Below are 17,492 nucleotides of genomic sequence, written 5' to 3' on the forward strand. Positions count from 1 at the left end.
CGGTCATTTCGAGTTCATCGTTTCGGAAAGTGTCTTGTACCTTTTACGCTAGATGGAGCAGATGATCATGTTTTTCCTCTTCGTATTTCTTCACTATTCGATATCATTTATTCTGGGTTTGTTGCCAGCTCCGGGACTCCGTTATATTTTTGGCAGATGAATTATCAAGAAGCGAGATTGTAATAATAGCGTGTTCAAGGCAGACTTTTACTTTTTCATCTTGAATATTCTCAGTTTACATAGAGTAATGTTTTAAATCATCTCTATCAGCGTAATCGATACGCTGAAAATTGACTTTGACTGAATTGAGATAACCAAATGAAAAATATCCTAGATATATTTTTATCGCAACTATGACATCACTAGTTAAACTTCAGACGCCAGGGATAATGTTAACAGGAATCTAAATGAGTATTCCGAAACGTTCTCATTTATAAAATGAATATCTTACACAAGTACAGAGTTCACAATTTCGATACCTTTTCAGGAAAGTACAAAATGAGGGTTACATACAAAAAGAAAACGAAAGTGTTAAACAAATCTGTAAAAATAATAATAATGAAACAATATAGTCTTCGTATCAATAAATGGTGATCTCCAAACATGGAAAAATCAACGAAAAATATTCTTCTTCATCTTTGATCATCTCCTGCCTATTTAGCTTCTGTTTCTACCGAACCTTGTGCCTCCAAGGTATCGACTTCATCGTCCACGAGTTTATTGAGTATTCCTAATCCCATACACATGCAACAGCAGGTACATAACAACAATAAGATAATAAGAACCAAAATTCCGTAATAAGCAGCCAAATAAATGAAGGCGAACATGAAGGCTGTCTTCTGACAGTATTTGGAACCATCAGCAGGGTTAAAACTTGGCTTGTAGGCTCTGAACACCCAGTAGGTGCCTATGGAAGAAAATATGAACGTTAAAGAATGGCGATAATGCTTTGTTTAGCTGAAAATGTTCATCCTCACGTATCTCTATTATTATAGCTCATAAACTGACATAAAAAATATTGATCCTTATTTACAAGAATTCTGTAAAACGATTGAATATGATTACGATACCTAGGACGAAGAAAACGAATTCTGTGGTATAAAGGGCCGACTCCATGTACTTGATCTTGAAGTAGGGAATGATCCTGTCTCGTAGATAAGTGACAATTTTCGATGCCACACCTACGAAACCTGAAAAATTATTGTTATGATATCAGAGAATTAGCGTATAAAAATGTACCAATACCTGTCATGCATAGAAACAGCGGTATATTCTCATCTTTAGGGCATCTCTTGACACCTAGTACCCCAATGATGAACATGGCCAAATACACAACCATCGATAACAACAGGGTGTATTTTACTCCAGCTAAAAATTATATCGAACATGAGATGAATCCAAATTTACAATGGAATTTTGTGTAAAATTAGAGCTATTTTCGATAAATACAAATGAGATATGTTAGTGCTATCGACATATTCCAGTCAATTGGAATGTTTTTGGTCTATTATTAGAGGAGAAATCGAGAAAATGTTATATTTTTGTCTAGAACAACTTTCGACAGCGTGGGAGGAATAAACTTTGAAAAAGTTTCTCTCAATCACTTGATTTGGGTTAAAAGATTGATACTGATGTGGAATACAGAAAACTCAAGCCCTAATTTGTTTGATGTATTCATGCAACTTACGCAGAAGCTTTTTCTTCAATTTCCTGATAACATCCTGATTCTTGGTTTCCTTCCTTCTGGTTCCCAGTGCTTCTGCTTCAGATTCTTGACCACTGCCGTTCATTTCACCGGTTTTGTATCAAAACAAACGGTACACGAATACCGGGTATAGTTAGACGACGCAAACAACTTCGGAGTCTGTCGTTGAGCATCACCTACTGAGTTAGTTTAAAATGATAACCTGGCTTGCAGGCTGCGTGCTCGATTGGTCTTGGTGGCGCATGTAGGATATTTTTCAGTGGGTCTAGAGTAACAATTGCTTTTATTTACATCTGGCATTCAAGGTTGGTCGTGGATATGCGGTCCGCAAAGTACAGCGGCGTCGTGAAATTTTATCCAAATTCCAACACATCGAAAATCTACGCGGTTTCAAAATATCTGACTGAGCGAGCTAGCTTCTAAAACTAAACAATAAAAGATCTATAAATCATAGGTCAATCTCTAGATACTTTCAAATAGCACTCTATAATATGGGTTCTACGCGGTTGCTGAGAGCTAGGAGAAAATAACGATTCGTAAAAAATCACGATACGTCAAAAATACGTATGGTGATTACAAATCGATCCATTTTAACTTGAAGCTAGAGCTTAGGAGTGTATATTTGGAAGACAAGCATGATTTTACTGGCTTAAGAAGGTTCTTACTACTTTCTGTTAAAAACTTCCTAATCCTCCATGTCCTTGTGATGTCCTGACCGAAGAAATATACTAGGAACATCTACAAGTGAATGGTGAACTTCGGGAATATGTTCAAGTAAAAAAGTAGTGCTTGCCAATTTAATTCTTTGCATGAGTAAACGTATACGAGTCTATTCAGTGGAAAAGCCAATGAACTTCCTATTAAAAATATTAATAAACGATCCACGTATGTGAATGATGAGAACACCAGTAGAAATAACAGATTAGAACGTCAATAATTGATTGAACTGAATTTTGTTAATTTCGCCTCTAAATCCTGAGCTCCTGGTGGACTGAATTCTTAATTATGTATGCGGCATAAACCGACGCCTACTCTTCATTAAACATCTGAAATGGTTAAGTGGACCTTATGAGAATTCTTGAATTGAATATCGCACATTCTTTCACGTAGCAAAGCCATAAATATCACAATTTGTTCTGCTGGATTCCCTTCTTAGAATACCCAATTAACCTACAGTTTACGACGTTCCAACGTTGAAATCTATAAATTATTTCATTTCTGGGCAATTCCCGAAGATTATGATCATTTAAGACCGTGAATCATATATGTTTAATCTTCAACCACTCAGAAGATAAGGTAAATATCCTCGAAACTAAATACCTAAGATAAGATTATGAGTTAAGTAATCCACAATAAGGAAACTGGGTTTTCTCTAGGTGAAGTATCCACTTAAGATACCTCCAGGAAAAACCAGACTGATATTTAAAATAAACATTTATTACGACACATAAAATATCTTCAATTCACAATAAATCGTAACAAGTTTCAGTCAGTGTTAGAAAAACTAAAAATACATATTCAAACGCTTTGGACTTGTTGATTTGGACCAGTTGGAGTCTCTTCGTATTCGGATTCGGGTATTAATTTGTCTAAAGCAACGACACCAGCAACGCAGCAACATACAAGTACAAGGAAGAAGATCATCAGAACATAGATCATCGTGATGTATATGAAGGCGAACATGAAGGCAGTCTTATCGCAGTAAGCGTTTCCAGCCATGGGATCGAAGCTTGGTTTGTATTCCTTGTACACCCAGTATGAGCCTGAAAATGGAAACTGTTAGAAGTGGAGGAAGAAAGGAGAATTTCACGAATGTCAGCTGAAAAGCTGATATACATTGAAGGATTAACAAAATAGAAATCATATGCAGGCTTCTCACCAAGTAAAAAATATACAAATTCCAGTGTGTATATAATGCTCATTATGGTGTCAAAACTGATGTATTTGATGATGAAATTTCTTCCTATACCCAGAATTTTTGTAGCGATTCCTAGAATACCTGAAAAAATATTCTTCGTATTACTTACGACTTAGAAAAAAGTCTCAGGCAAAAATTATAGCTTTTTCGACACTATCAATAATATACTCATATATTTTCTTCACCTGCTGACAAGAGGTATATTGGAATATTCTTTTCAACTGGACATTTCTTCATGTTCATGGCTCCGATGACGATCATGGCGATGTGAAAAATTATAGGGACGAGTAAAGACACCGATAAGTATTCTGAAAAAAATGAACGGAATTTGGATGTTTTCCTCATCAGTGCTGAACAAATACGTTAAATCGATGAGCAATAGTTCCATAGTGGTTTGATACCACGGAAAAATAAACTGTTTATTGTATACTAACTCTTCAATTTTGATGATATGTACTGCTTTCTTCTTTGCATGGGATTACTCCCTTCATTTGATGCATTTGGTGCCATCACTTCTCACTTTCTTGACACAGATTGTTGTAAACAATCAATCACGTTGTGCTCGATATTCTACGCTTATTTAGCGTGCGCATCGCTCGGTGAAACTACGACCGAAGGAGAATCTGATACGCGAGGTGGGGACTCATTCTGTTTTATTTTTGGAAATGATGTTGCGGTAGGCTAGACTCCTTCGCAAAACGAATAATTGGAACAAGCAGTTATGCAACTAATGATACCTGTACCAGTGGCGTAACTGGGTAAAAGAGAAAATTTTCATATACAGTTTTCCCCGCCGTTTTCGCATCAATTTCTTCCCTAGATAATCTCTCAGCTGTCGCCCACAACAACCGGCAGAATACATATTTTTCTGAGCTCCAGTGAAACACGTCTCGACGCCTAAGGCTACGCCGTCGGGTTTTCATTCTGGAACATATGAAGTCGACGTCGTTTTCTCTCTCTCTCTCGATTCATTTCTCTCTTTGAATTCAAAAGAAAGACCGATTTTTAGTTGTTTCGATGCAAATCGAAAAGTTTTGGTGGAGTTCAGTCGGATTCAATAACAGATGGATGCCAAGAAGTCTTTGTTGGCATTTATACAGCTCAACATATGGGATGGCGTAGAAACAGGGTACCTGGAGATCATTCCAGGGCATACCCTTTGAAGGTCTTTCGTTTGAATCGTCAAACGGAAGGTATTTCGCCAGGACAGGACAATTTTTTTGGTGGATACTCTGGTTTTCTTTACTAGTATTCACCTGGTGCATATTATCAACCAGAAAAACGAAATATTCGTCAATATCTGCGTGAAATTTTGAGATAGCATTGCAGACATAGTTCTGATGGCAAGTTGAGGGTAAACATGATATCACACTTTGGCTAACATTGAATGAAATGGCCATTTGCAAGAAAAATCTATTTTATTCGATTGAAACATACTTCAAGACGAACAAAAAGACGTTTCTATAATCGTTGTGAGTTTATGTGTACCAAATTGTAAAAAATATTTAGATGATAGGGAGAATATTCATCGTATGAGAGCATCTTTATCTTCAACTTCCAATGATCAGTTTAGTTCACTCCTGAACTTCTCAAAAATACTACAAATGTCTGAAATATTTCACTTGGACCCTTTCAACATGAAACAAATAAACATATTTCTTTAGGAAGGCACAGCATCGTATATTTATGCATGTATATGTCAGTTGATCTTGACGAAGGTATGCACATACCACCTAAAACATTAATACAACCTTGCGGTATACTCTATTTCGGCGTTTTCCAACCAGACTCCGACGCGCCAGATAGTAAAATACGGAATTAATTTTTCAGTGAGCGTTCAACCGGAAACCCGGAGTTATGGCGTTTCGAATGCAAAACGTGGCCCGGACTTTCGTCATTGCCGGAACCGACAAGACGAACGGTATGGATCTTATAACTGGATGAAGCTCGTGAAAACGCCCGCTGAATGCTCCAGATGAGTTTTCGCGAGAATACCGGAAACGTACCGACCCCCACAACTGCTGGAAATGCATCGAGAATTCGATTTCGTAGAAGGAATTTGATTGAGGCGATTTGGCCTGTTTCACTAGCAATTGAATAGCTAATGGGTTGCGAATAGGGTAGTTACCTCACAGCAACAATCAAAAATGTTGGTATCTATATTCAGGAACATCCTTCTGGTGACCAAATACTCAATCAAATGTCAAATATTGAAAAACTCTGATTATAAGAATGAATATTATACTGCTTGTTGTTTCTTTTCATTCTCAGATAGATCGTAGATTCAAGAAGGATTTCTATGCACTGCTACTTTAACTATTAAGGTCCCTCTCAGAAATAATTCTTCGAATTGGCTCATCGCAGAACTGTAACGTTCAATAACTTACTGAAATTTGGCCATTGTAGCTTGCACATAGAAAAAAATAACGTTCGTTGTTATTGGCAACCAAATCTAACGTTATTGTCAGCGGTCATGTTTTGGTGACAGGTACTGTCATGTAAGAGCCTTGCAAAGATTTAATATAATGTAGCATAAAAAATCACCGTTCGAAAATTTCCCAATGAAAACAAACGTCGATAATATCCCAGGACCAGTAGAGCCTAGGGATGAATACGTAGTGAAACTTCCGGTTATATTGGCCCTTTACACCATTCTGCACATAGGCATGATAGTGACTGGGTTTTACTACCAAGATGCATGTCCTGTGGATCCACAAATTCCACTCTTTCTCATATTACAAGGTGAGTGAACTATGAAAACCTATACGATTCAACACAAAATTCACATACGAATAAGACCGAGCTTGACACTGCCTTTTTTAGGAATATTTGGCCTTCTATCCAGGAGTTTTGGTTCCGTAAGATATGTGATCACCCACAAAGACTGGTTCTTCATATTTCTGGTGATTTCATCCTTTCTCTATGTTGCAGAATTGATAGTATTCTTCTTAGGTAATCTGCTAGTATATCCATCAGACCCTGATTAATTATTTCGTAATTTACAGGTTCTTTCTGGGTCTACAAAGAAGCCATGCCAAGTTTCAACGAAAAAGACACTGATCGTTATTGTCATAAAGGCACATATCTCTTTGCTTTTTGCTACATCTCCATTATGTATAGTCTCATGATATTCGCGGCATTTTTTCTTTGTTGCGCTCTTTGTCTAGCACCTTCACTTGGAATCAACAAGGTTGCTCAGACTAAACCTTGGCAAATTGTGGTGATATAGTCGAAGAATATAATATATTATTTTACTAGAGTTCTCTTTAGTTGTAGAAGAGCCAACTTTCATAACTCTGATTTCTATCTTCCTTTTTGCTTCCCATTCCTTCGGAAGATTACCCAAATTTTAACAGGAAAATCATTTTATGTGACAAAGCTCATTTCTGGATAACACCAATCCTCTTATAGGGCTCAACAGGTGGAAATATACGAATAGGAAGTTACTGTTTGGTCAGAATCTTCACTAGTGCAAAGTTGATCGTCTCCTAGAATCAATGTAGTACAGTTAGCAGTCTGAAGAATCGACCAGAAGGGACAAATAGGTCAGAGGCGGAGCAAACGTGTACTCTTCCATCCTCGCCCACCCCACGATGAATAATAAACACCCGGGTGAGCCAGATATGCAGGAAGGCATCGCTTCGAAGGCGGCAATACATAACTAAAGAATGCACAAGTTCGTTTTGCGCAATCAATTCCGAACACCACCGACAGATATTAATATGAGCGCCACACACAAAAGCAGAGTTCAAAAGGGGCAATAAGTGTCACGGCGATATTTATACGTAGTCAGCACGAGGCAGAGATATCCTGCGAGAGAACGTTTATGCCGCGATACTAAAAATTAATTTTAAAGCCGAAGCCGCCGGTGTATCGTACCAAACTGCCTTACGGACAGACTTGCGGTCGCTATAAATTTCGGATGCATTCCTCCTACCTCGTTAACGACGAGCTATGTCGGGATATTGTCTGAGGATGCGACTTATTAGGTTGGCAGACCTCGTTTTCTGCTCTTTTCGAACGTAGACTCCAAAAGGCTTGCATCCCAACCCTAAGGAGTGCCGCAGGGCTGCTTCTGGTAACCGAGCCTTTTCTTCTTGTCAGTCTATCAGACAGAAGACAATTACATCAGCAGCCACCTGAGTTGCACCATCTTCTGATACTAAGTAGAATTATCTGTTTTTTACAATTGACGTAGTGTAGGGCAAGCCTTCTTGAGCTGACTGAGGTTTCTAGCATAACCTCAGAACTGAACCAGTCTAAAAGACAATATGGCTTTATCATATATCACTCTACGAAGTTTTCGATTCGTTGTGGTCAAGTCTTTAGGAGTTTTTTCTTGATCTATGTAGAATATGGACATGGTGTTTACTTCAGTCATCTCCCTTACGTTGAGTTGAACAAGGACTGCTTTGAAACCTCGAAAACGTACACGATAAGAAGATCGTGTAAAGCACAGTGGTCTTCTGACTAAGCTGTTTTATCTTGGTTTGCTCGTGTTGGTAGTTGATAGAGTTGCCAGGGTAACTGTTATCCTGACGCTCATTGAAGATCACATTGGTGTCATCAGCTTCGTAGATGGCACCATTTACAGACCTAAAGCCTAACAACAACATCGACTTTGGTGGCTCGCATCCCAACCCGAAGGGGTGCCACAGAGCTGCTTCTGGTAACCGAGCCTTTTCTTTTTGTCAGTCTATCAGACAGAAGAGAATTACATCAGGAGCCACCTGAGTTGCATCATCTTCTGATACTAAGTAGAATATTCTGTTTTTTACAATTAACGTAGTGAAGGGCAAGCCTTTCTCGAGCTGACTGAGGTTTCTTGCATAACCTCAGAACTGAAACAGTCTAAAAGACAATATGGCCTTATCATATATCACTCTACGAAGATTTCGATTCGTTGTGGTCAAGTCTTTAGGAGTTTTTTCTTGATCTATGTAGAATATGGGCATGGTGTTTACTTCAGTCATCTCCCTTACGTTGAGTTGAACAAGGACTGCTTTGAAACCTAGAAAACGTACACGATAAGAAGATCGTGTAAAGCACAATGGTCTTCTGACTAAGCTGTTTTATCTTGGTTTGCTCGTGTAGATGATTGAGTTGCCAGGGTAATTCTCTTCCTGACGCTGATGGAAGGTCTCATTGGTTTCATCAGCTACGTATATGGCATCATTTACAGACCTTTGTATACAACAGAATAAGTAGCATCTTTATAGGAGGGAGCAAAACACTTCTGCATATGAAGAAATTACAAGGACAAATGCGACGAAAGACATATTTTGGAGTGACAGTCAACTCAATGATCTGATGGAATGACATATGACATATGACAGTTCTCAAAGGGGTTTTAATCGAAATCACATTTCGATTACTTCACCACCTTCATCTTGGATTCCTTCGGACACATTTCATCGACTCCCTATCCAAAACGATCAGCAATTTTTTCGCAGTTACACAAAACAATTTACGGAACGCACGAGCCGCGTTTCCGGGCAGCAATTTGCCTAATCACCTTCACGGATTAATTCACTGGTGCCAGGAATTCCGGTAAATAATTGAAAATGCATTACTCAGACCCGGAACGTTGGTAAGGCATTACACTAGGAATTTGCGTCAGGCGTCTGGCTGATCTTATTTGCATAATAATTGTAAATCTCGTTCCGGATCCTCCCTTCATCCCAGTCCTTTGCACTCGCCGATCACGTGGACAGATCGGCCGCATCGGAACCGGAGGAATTGCGGAAATATTGAGATTATGGAAATTCTGATCTGACAGATCCGACGGTCATAGAATTTGAGGTCGAAGGAGTGAGTATTGTTGAGATGCCATTAGTTTCGAAACAATCGCTATTATGTCAGGTTGTCTAATTATTTGTCATTATTCCTTTGAAGAAAATGAAAGAAAAAAAAAATAGTTACCGAAAACTGGTCAGTTAGCATTCAATGCTTGAGAAACTAACGGAATTTTGACGTAGTTGGTTGGAGACATTTGAAAGGTTCAAAGAAACTAGCAAGAAAACATGTCATCTCGATTTGTTCTTCTTCTTTTTATCCTATTCTCTTTCTACTTTATGTTGATGAATATATCGATGAATACAAACACATAAACAGATAAAGACAAAGGTGATAATGTTTCCGGGTTATTTCAGAAGAGTTAAACCCCGAAAAGTAGCAATAACGAGAGTAATATATGGCTTATGCTCATCTGTCTGAAAACCCGGTGGAACAAGACCAAAAGTTCGCGTACCTGCTCATTCCGGAATCCGGGTGTACGAGCAGCAATTGTTCCTTCCATAAATCCCGGAAAAATCCCATTCAGCGGTAGCCGCATTGCGAATTGAATTTCTCCGCTCGCTTCCACCGTCGAAATTGTTGATTAACGAATTACCGAAAGCACAACTGAATTACATCGCCACTGGCTCATAACTTAATTAAAAAATTCGCAAATGTCCCTTTCCCCGTCAAATGATCGCCGCTTCATCGGTTCGGAATGCTGATGAAACAAGGGTATGAACTTCTTCGGAATATTAATTGGGATAACATGTTTTTTCGAAGGGTTGTATCCCGAAAGAGTTATAAGAGGTACACTGAGTGACATTGAAACGAGAATATCACTAGAAATATTCATTTTCGGTAAAAATTTCTGTTTTTTCTCTGATTTTTTTGCGTTTGCTAGTGATGGAGAGGCATCAGCCAGATCCTTCCTTCATACAGAAGGAACTACACTCATACTGATTAGGTGCTTCTTTAGGCTTCAATGCCCTTTAAGGAATACAGTAAAAATGTGTAGCATCCTTTTAGTAAAATCTCAGATCTTGAAAATGATACAGCCTCTGAGAATTCTGCCATAATATGTTCCTTCTCCTGAAACTCCTTCTTGTACTATACCACTGTAGGCTTTTTCCTAACTGAAACAAAGCAATTTGGCATCATTTAAAGGTGACAAGTCAATCTTCACCCTTTACCGAACTAAGATCCTTGAAAGACTTCAATAAATCTTAACTCAGCTTTTACCTTATAACACTGCGTATAAATACTCAATGCTTGTACAGAAACTCATGGATTTCCATTGTTTTCAAAATGAATTTCAAGGAAATGAAAGGATTCTCTGACAATCTACTGGTGGTAGATCTTCAATGATAATCTTTACTACCTTTGTTTTTTTTTTCTTGATAAAAGTGTCATCACCACATGATTGATAAATCGAAAATATGTAGATTTCAGAATTATTCATGAGTAATTACCCCATTTTCATGTTCCGGAAATACTCTACGAACCGTTCTTTCTGTTATGAATACTGGCAATGAGATAAAACGATTGCGAAATATCGCAATGAAGGTCAATCTTTTGCACCTACTTACTTCACTCAACTATCGGTAGTATCAAGTATTACTGTAACCGTAGGTAGAAAAATCTTGTAATTAATTGAGAAACACTTTCACCTTCCGTTTATGAATTGAATCGACAATCCTATTGGTATTGGCATCAAATGTTCAAGCCTTTCGTATAAAATTCAACAACTGATCCTCAAGATCCAACACTCGAAATATCTTTGCAGTGTGAAAATATTTCTACCGATTGCTCTATGATACTCCTTTTGTCTTTATTTAAAGAAGAACGTAAAATGGTATTCTCATACACGAATGAGTTGAAGGTTCATCAAATATTTTTATAACAACGTCTTGAAATGAGAATGATGATATATGATTTTCCCAACACATTCAGTAACGACTTATGGAAATTTTTACCTTTATTTTTCCCTGGAGGAAACAAAAATCAACAGCTGATAAAATCGTAGAATAAAATGCCCTAAAAAGTGCAACAAAAATTCCCTATGCTCCTCCTCCGCAAACATACAAAGTACTAACAAAAACGAATGTACATAAATACACAAATTACATCGATACATGATGCTCCGGCACCAGTTTTCCCAGTTTGATTCGACGATTTTTCGTTGTTTGAAAACCACTAAACACGCCATTAGGAAGCAATTAATTCCAAACGAATCGACAAAATTGATATCCGCATTCATACAAAACAAACAGTATCGTCGGAACCACGGCGCTGCGCTTTATTGAAATGCCGATTTCGAAATTTCGGGTGTATCGAATATTGAACAAACAGAATTTCAATAATCGGAATGGAGGGACGATTGGATATTTTGTTTTCCGCCGGACGCCTAAATGCTCGACGTCGATAGTTAAACAGAACGAAATGGGTTCATATCATACTGGGTGCTCACCGGGAAAAGCGAGAAAAATTCAGAAATCAAGCATTTTCCAGCTGCAATTTCCTCCTCCCTAGGTACGAGGATGTATTAATAGATATTAATACATACTAGATAGCCTAGACCAGTTCCACCCATAGAAAAAAATATTGCGTTACCGTAGCAACGAACAATAGCTCATTAGAAGTGTCAGTGTGAAGTTTGAGGTCAAAAAAGTAAAACAGAGTCACGCAATGAATTGAAAGAAAGAAGATGTCCACCAAAATTGTGAAAATTGAAAAATTGGACTATCGAGCCATCATCAAGTACCTGTATTTAAAAGGGTTAAGAGGTAAGCAGATTTACGAAGATGCTTAATAGCCTTGGTAATCAATGTCTTTCGTATGCGACCGTGAAAAATTGGACTGCAAGCTTCAAAAGGGGTAAATTTTCCATTGAAGATGATGACCGATCGGGAAGGCCAGTTTCTGTGTCAGTCCCCGAAAATATCGATACAGTTCATGACTTGATTTTATCAGACCGTCGAATTGGGCTAAAACGGATATTTGAAGCACTGAATATTTCACACGAAAGCGTTCATCACATAGTTCACGTCAATTTGGACATGAGAAAAATTGATGCAAAATGGATCCCCAAATGTTTGAATGTTGACCAAAAGCGTGCAAGGGTAGAAGCATCGCGTTCGATCTGTACTCGATTTGGAAACGATGTAGACTTCTTATACCGAATTGTTACTATGGATGAGAGTTGGGTACATTTCTACGATCCAGAAACAATGCAACCATAGATGGAATGGCGACACTCTGGTTTTTCAAGTCCTAAGAAGTTTCGTGTCCAAAAATCTGCTGGAAAAGATCAGTTTTTTGGGATTGCCATGGAGTAATCATGATTGATTTTTTGGATGAGGGTAGAATAATAACCGGAGATTACTATTCGACATTACTGACCACTCTACGGGAAAAAATTAAAGAGAAAAGACGCGGAAAGCTAACCAAAGGTGTTTTGTTTTTGCAGGACTACGCCCCTGCACACAAATCTCATGTTGCCATGCAAAAATTCGTGATTTGGTGTTTGAATTACTAGAACACCCTCTTTATTCACCCAATATGGCTCAATCCGACTATCATCTCTTTCCTTAACTGAAAAAAAGTTTAAGAGGTCGTAAATTTTCTTCCAACGAGGAAGTAATAAAAGCTTTGGAGGTCTGGTTCGCAGAGCAAGAAGAAACATTGTTTTTGAAAGGTCTAGAGACGTTGCAGGTTCGCTGTAATAAATGTATCCAATTAAGAAGAGAATATGTTGAGTAATAAAATATTTTGACATTGAAATTTGGTTTGGTTCTATAGTAGGCTAAGAATTTTTTAATATATCCTCGTATCTTCTGAGTTCATCAAGCATTTAGGGCTATATCTTTTAATCAGGGCTGAATCAGAAAAAATGTTATAGAAAAAAAGCGTTTCTTTTGACCTCTAGACTCCACAGTTGAAATATTCGAACGAGTCAAAGCCTCTCCCTGTATATACCTATCTTCTGGAACCAGTTCAAGGTCCCCATTTCATTCTACGACCCTCTGTTACCCCCACATCCAACTCTTGTCACTCAGACGGACTGATGAAGTAATAAATTCGAAATGCATTCCGGGTAGGTCGTTTTGAATGGTCACGCCGGAATATTGTCGCTGAGCGTGACTTATTATGTCCCCTTGGAGGACCGGGGACGGCCCGAAAGTTACAGAAACATGACGCTTCGTCAGATCGACCTTTTACGCTGTTTCCCAACTTCGAACGTGATACCGAAACAACACCTTTCTACCAAACGCGATTATGCTGGTATATACGGTTCAGATGTCCGATATTTATTCATATTGAAAAGAAACATCAGTATTTTTGGACACATGACACATCAGAGCCTTCTTGGGGCGTTTTCGAAATGAAAACCACCATGGCATATATTCGAGAGGGTTAGTGAGATGAAAATTCATTCAAAAGTGATTGATAACTTGATGTGGATTATCCTTGAAATTTCTATGGACAAGACGGCTGTTTCGCCTACAGTGTAGCTTTTTCAGGTTCCGAAATTGAATTGTATTAACCAGTAATAGAAATATTTTTAGGTTAGGCTTTTTATTCAAAAAACTTCGGGCAATTCTAAAGCTTTGGCGACAGGGACTACTAAAATCTGCTCGATTATGAGCAGGGTTATTTCAATACGAAAGTTTTTCGTATGATTAATTTGGTGATTGACCATTTTCTTCAACAGAGCTATGTCCAAGCATCACTGATTGTGTTTGTGTCACTGGGTTGGCAAATTTCTCCAATTTTTCAGTGAAATCTATTATTTTTCTTCATTTCCATCTCGCCCCTGAATCTCAAAGTCTCTCAACAATATCTGATGCAAATAATCACGACCTTTCTGAAGTGAACGTATCTGTGGTGGTCATTCGATAACGTTGATTAATACTTGCATCTACCATAAAAAGTCGGTAACGTTAACAAGACGGAATCTATTAAATTTCATTAATCGATTGAAAAGTTTCAGTTCACTTGTTGCTTTCGTTTCTGTTGTTTCCCAGAGATACCCATGTTCGAACACTTTCATTCGGTGATTTTGGTGCTCCTGTTCAGCTATGGTGAGTAGACGAAAATAAGTCTTAGTTATTTTCACTGACCTTCCCAAACTATAATCAAATCTCTGAAGAGGAAATCATGATTTCTTCATGTGTCATGTAGTCAGTTAGAATCATCTATGGTCAGAATCTAAAACCGTTTTATATTTCTATGCTAAAACTTCACGTGAACTACCAAATTTTGGCACCTAAATTTTGTTCTATGCTTGATAATCTTTTCACGCTGATACAGCTTGAAAGGAAATAGTGTTTTTCCTTATTTGGGTGAAAAATTATTGCAAATAGTTGCATTTCAACTTTTATAGTTCAAGTCAGATCAATCTACTATTTCGTTTTCTCCTCTGAAAATAATTTCTTTATACATTTTTCATGTTAACGAAGGCCTACAGAATTCACGATCAATTTGGCTGCCTGCAAAACGAACTAATCCGATAAAAGTCTAACAAATTTTTCTTTCAGGAACTCCCTTTCCTACAGACAGACCTGCCATCAACATCAAATTCCTCGAACTGCTACCAGAACACCTCTCCAACGCCTTTTTGGGGACACTCTTCAACTCTTCTCTTTCTAACGTGCTCAAAGTAGCAGATAGGTTCAAATTCTGCAACGCTGATGTCGACGAGTTGAAATTCTTGGTGTACACAGTTAACCAGAGTGAACCTCAAGATATGAGAGTTACCAAGGTGAACATGGACATGGATCTGCCCACGAAAATTTTGATCCACGGTTGGTTTGGCACCGGAAATAACGAATTCATCAAGAAGCTGGCCAATCAGTACCACAAGAAGGGGAAGTATAATGTTATAGGTAAGTATTCTGATCTTCTGTAGTAGATTCAACAACAAGTTTTGGAATTGCAGGTATAGACTGGTCTAAACACTCTAAAAAGGATTATATCCGATCATCCTGTACCACAATGGATATTGGAAAATCCATCAGTAAATTCGTATGGGACATTATAAGAAACGACGTCACGAAACTGTCTAATATCCATCTCATAGGACATTCTCTAGGTGCTCAAGTGGCAGCTTTTGCCGGTAAAGATATGCAGGAGAGGACTGGAAGGAAAATTGGGAGAATAACTGGTGAGTTAGCGAAAGGTGGCAAACATTAAGTTTTTTATATGGGCCCTTTCAGGTTTGGACGCAGCAGCCCCTTTGTTCGAATTTCCCTTGAAGGTTCCCAAGCATCTGAGGCTGCATTCAGAAGATGCGGAGTTTGTGGATGGTATCCACACCAATATGGGTTTCTTTGGCTTCGCGTCAGCTTTTGGGACTGTAGATTTTTTCGTTGAGAATGGCAGCCCTGTGCAGCCAGGTTGCAACGAGGAGAACTTCTTCGAAGATCGTGAGTAGCTTTATTCAATGACCATCAGAATTTCTATTTTCATTTTGGCATCAAATGAGGATGCATCAATGACATAACTTTTTTCAGTTGTTTGCAGTCACTCAAGGGCTGTGGATCTCTACCAAGAATCCATAATTTCGAAGAAATTAGTGGGACAGGAGTGTCCAAATCCTTTCGTGTATCGCATAGGATTATGCTCGAACAGAAAGCGAGCTGTTATGGGAGAGGAGAGTCCAAGGACTGTCAAGGGTAGTTATTTCTTGGAAACATACGACCGACCCCCGTATGGTAGGGGTTGATGAGCCAGGAGGAATTTAATTGGGAGGAAACTTGATGTACTTGAGATTTCTACGGGTTGCGACAGTGTAAAGTGTAAATAACAGGTTGTTAGTGAAATTAAGGAAATAGATTGAACATATTTATTAATATTATCCTGTAATGTATACGTAATATTCTGTTATTAATAAATTCTTAAATAATCAACTTACTGACACATTTATGCGAATGTAATTCTTCTTCTTGTGACGAAAAAGTCAAGTGACAGAGATTTTTAAGCGTAGATCGATGTTGCAAATTGGCGAATGCGCAAAATTCATCAACCGATATTGCCATCAACGCGTCCTGCTCTCCTGTTTACCTGCCATATCTCCGACATCCATAACAGTGATGTCACAAAGAGACACATTCCTAATTTCGTAAATGAGCGTCAGAAATCGATAGCATCAACAAATGGGCATCGCATCTATCCCTGTATTACCGGAGGAATGTTTGTATAATAAAGGGGCCACATTATTTATTACCTCTCCATCCAACTCGGTTCGGGAAACCGGGGACTTGGAAATTACAGTAATATTCACACGGCCCGTCAATAATATACGAACGCAGTTTACTGCACAATCATTTCGTTGTTGACAAATCAATCAACTGTCATTATCGACTGAATCTATTGGATTAAGCGACGGGCCAGAGATTTTTTCCTGGGATTCATCAATTTTTCATGGCTCCCCTAATGAGGAACGGAAATTGGACGGATGGATAGGAAGTAGACACAGGGTGTTCGTTCTGGATAGAAAACTTGTCAAAATAAGTCATTTCTCCATTAATCACGAACGAAAAACTTTCAAGCTGGGGAGGATACATCCTTTGAAGTGAACCGAATCAACAGAATCTACTTACTATTTTGCGACCGTTTTTCAATCCGTACATCAACGCGACAGCAAATTTGCGGGCTCTTCCTGGACCACAAAGTTGTTTTTCGTTTTAATTTCACTCAATTATCGAACCTGAAAAAATTCAACCGTGACAGAATTCATTAACAGTAACAGCCCTCCAAAGCAAGGCTTTAATCAAAGAATAGCTTTGTCGGACGCATCTCCCAGCTCGGTTCATCCTTTCTGTTTTGTTGCACCGTTAATTTCACAAAGGTTTTTCCCTCGTCTGTACCTTCAAAAAAAAATTACGATCGCTTTCGCGAGAAGTAGCTTATATGGATGGATTCTGGTGAGATATAACCGAAAATGATGATGGTTTCATTATCATTCATTGAAATCTAGGTCTGCTTTTTTAAGAAACTCTGGATAATTTGCGAATTCAGACGAGACTCTGAGGAACTACAAATTAGCAAGTTGAAACACAAAGTTTCTGACTCATTAGATACTAACGAATT

The 17,492-nt window shown here is 38.3% G+C and overlaps 4 protein-coding genes across 4 annotated transcripts; 2 read left to right on the forward strand and 2 right to left on the reverse strand.

Annotated features, from left to right (window-relative positions):
- Positions 1-412: 412 nt before the first annotated feature.
- On the reverse strand, positions 413-1,954 carry LOC123315027 (transmembrane protein 272-like). The gene is made up of 4 exons (XM_044900560.1): positions 1,688-1,954; positions 1,246-1,368; positions 1,071-1,190; positions 413-907 (listed from the first exon to the last, which is right to left on the reverse strand). The coding sequence occupies exons 1-4, from the start codon at positions 1,788-1,790 to the stop codon at positions 654-656; spliced, it is 600 nt and encodes a 199-aa protein (XP_044756495.1). The 5' UTR covers positions 1,791-1,954; the 3' UTR covers positions 413-653.
- Positions 1,955-3,121: 1,167 nt separating this feature from the next.
- On the reverse strand, positions 3,122-4,250 carry LOC123315749 (transmembrane protein 272-like). The gene is made up of 4 exons (XM_044901585.1): positions 4,058-4,250; positions 3,809-3,931; positions 3,585-3,704; positions 3,122-3,468 (listed from the first exon to the last, which is right to left on the reverse strand). Exons 1-4 carry the CDS (start codon positions 4,131-4,133, stop codon positions 3,224-3,226), a joined length of 564 nt encoding a protein of 187 aa, XP_044757520.1. The 5' UTR covers positions 4,134-4,250; the 3' UTR covers positions 3,122-3,223.
- A 1,809-nt stretch (positions 4,251-6,059) lies between these two features.
- LOC123315750 (transmembrane protein 272-like) lies at positions 6,060-6,882 on the forward strand. Its single transcript, XM_044901586.1, has 3 exons — positions 6,060-6,365; positions 6,447-6,575; positions 6,629-6,882. Exons 1-3 carry the CDS (start codon positions 6,185-6,187, stop codon positions 6,850-6,852), a joined length of 534 nt encoding a protein of 177 aa, XP_044757521.1. The 5' UTR covers positions 6,060-6,184; the 3' UTR covers positions 6,853-6,882.
- Positions 6,883-14,163: 7,281 nt separating this feature from the next.
- Positions 14,164-16,291, forward strand: LOC123315260 (phospholipase A1-like). Its single transcript, XM_044900889.1, has 5 exons — positions 14,164-14,482; positions 14,939-15,286; positions 15,340-15,564; positions 15,617-15,826; positions 15,914-16,291. The coding sequence occupies exons 1-5, from the start codon at positions 14,434-14,436 to the stop codon at positions 16,123-16,125; spliced, it is 1,044 nt and encodes a 347-aa protein (XP_044756824.1). The 5' UTR covers positions 14,164-14,433; the 3' UTR covers positions 16,126-16,291.
- Positions 16,292-17,492: the final 1,201 nt, after the last annotated feature.

The sequence above is a fragment of the Coccinella septempunctata genome, chromosome 6, assembly GCF_907165205.1.
Source record: "Coccinella septempunctata chromosome 6, icCocSept1.1, whole genome shotgun sequence".
NCBI lineage: Eukaryota > Metazoa > Arthropoda > Insecta > Coleoptera > Coccinellidae > Coccinella > Coccinella septempunctata.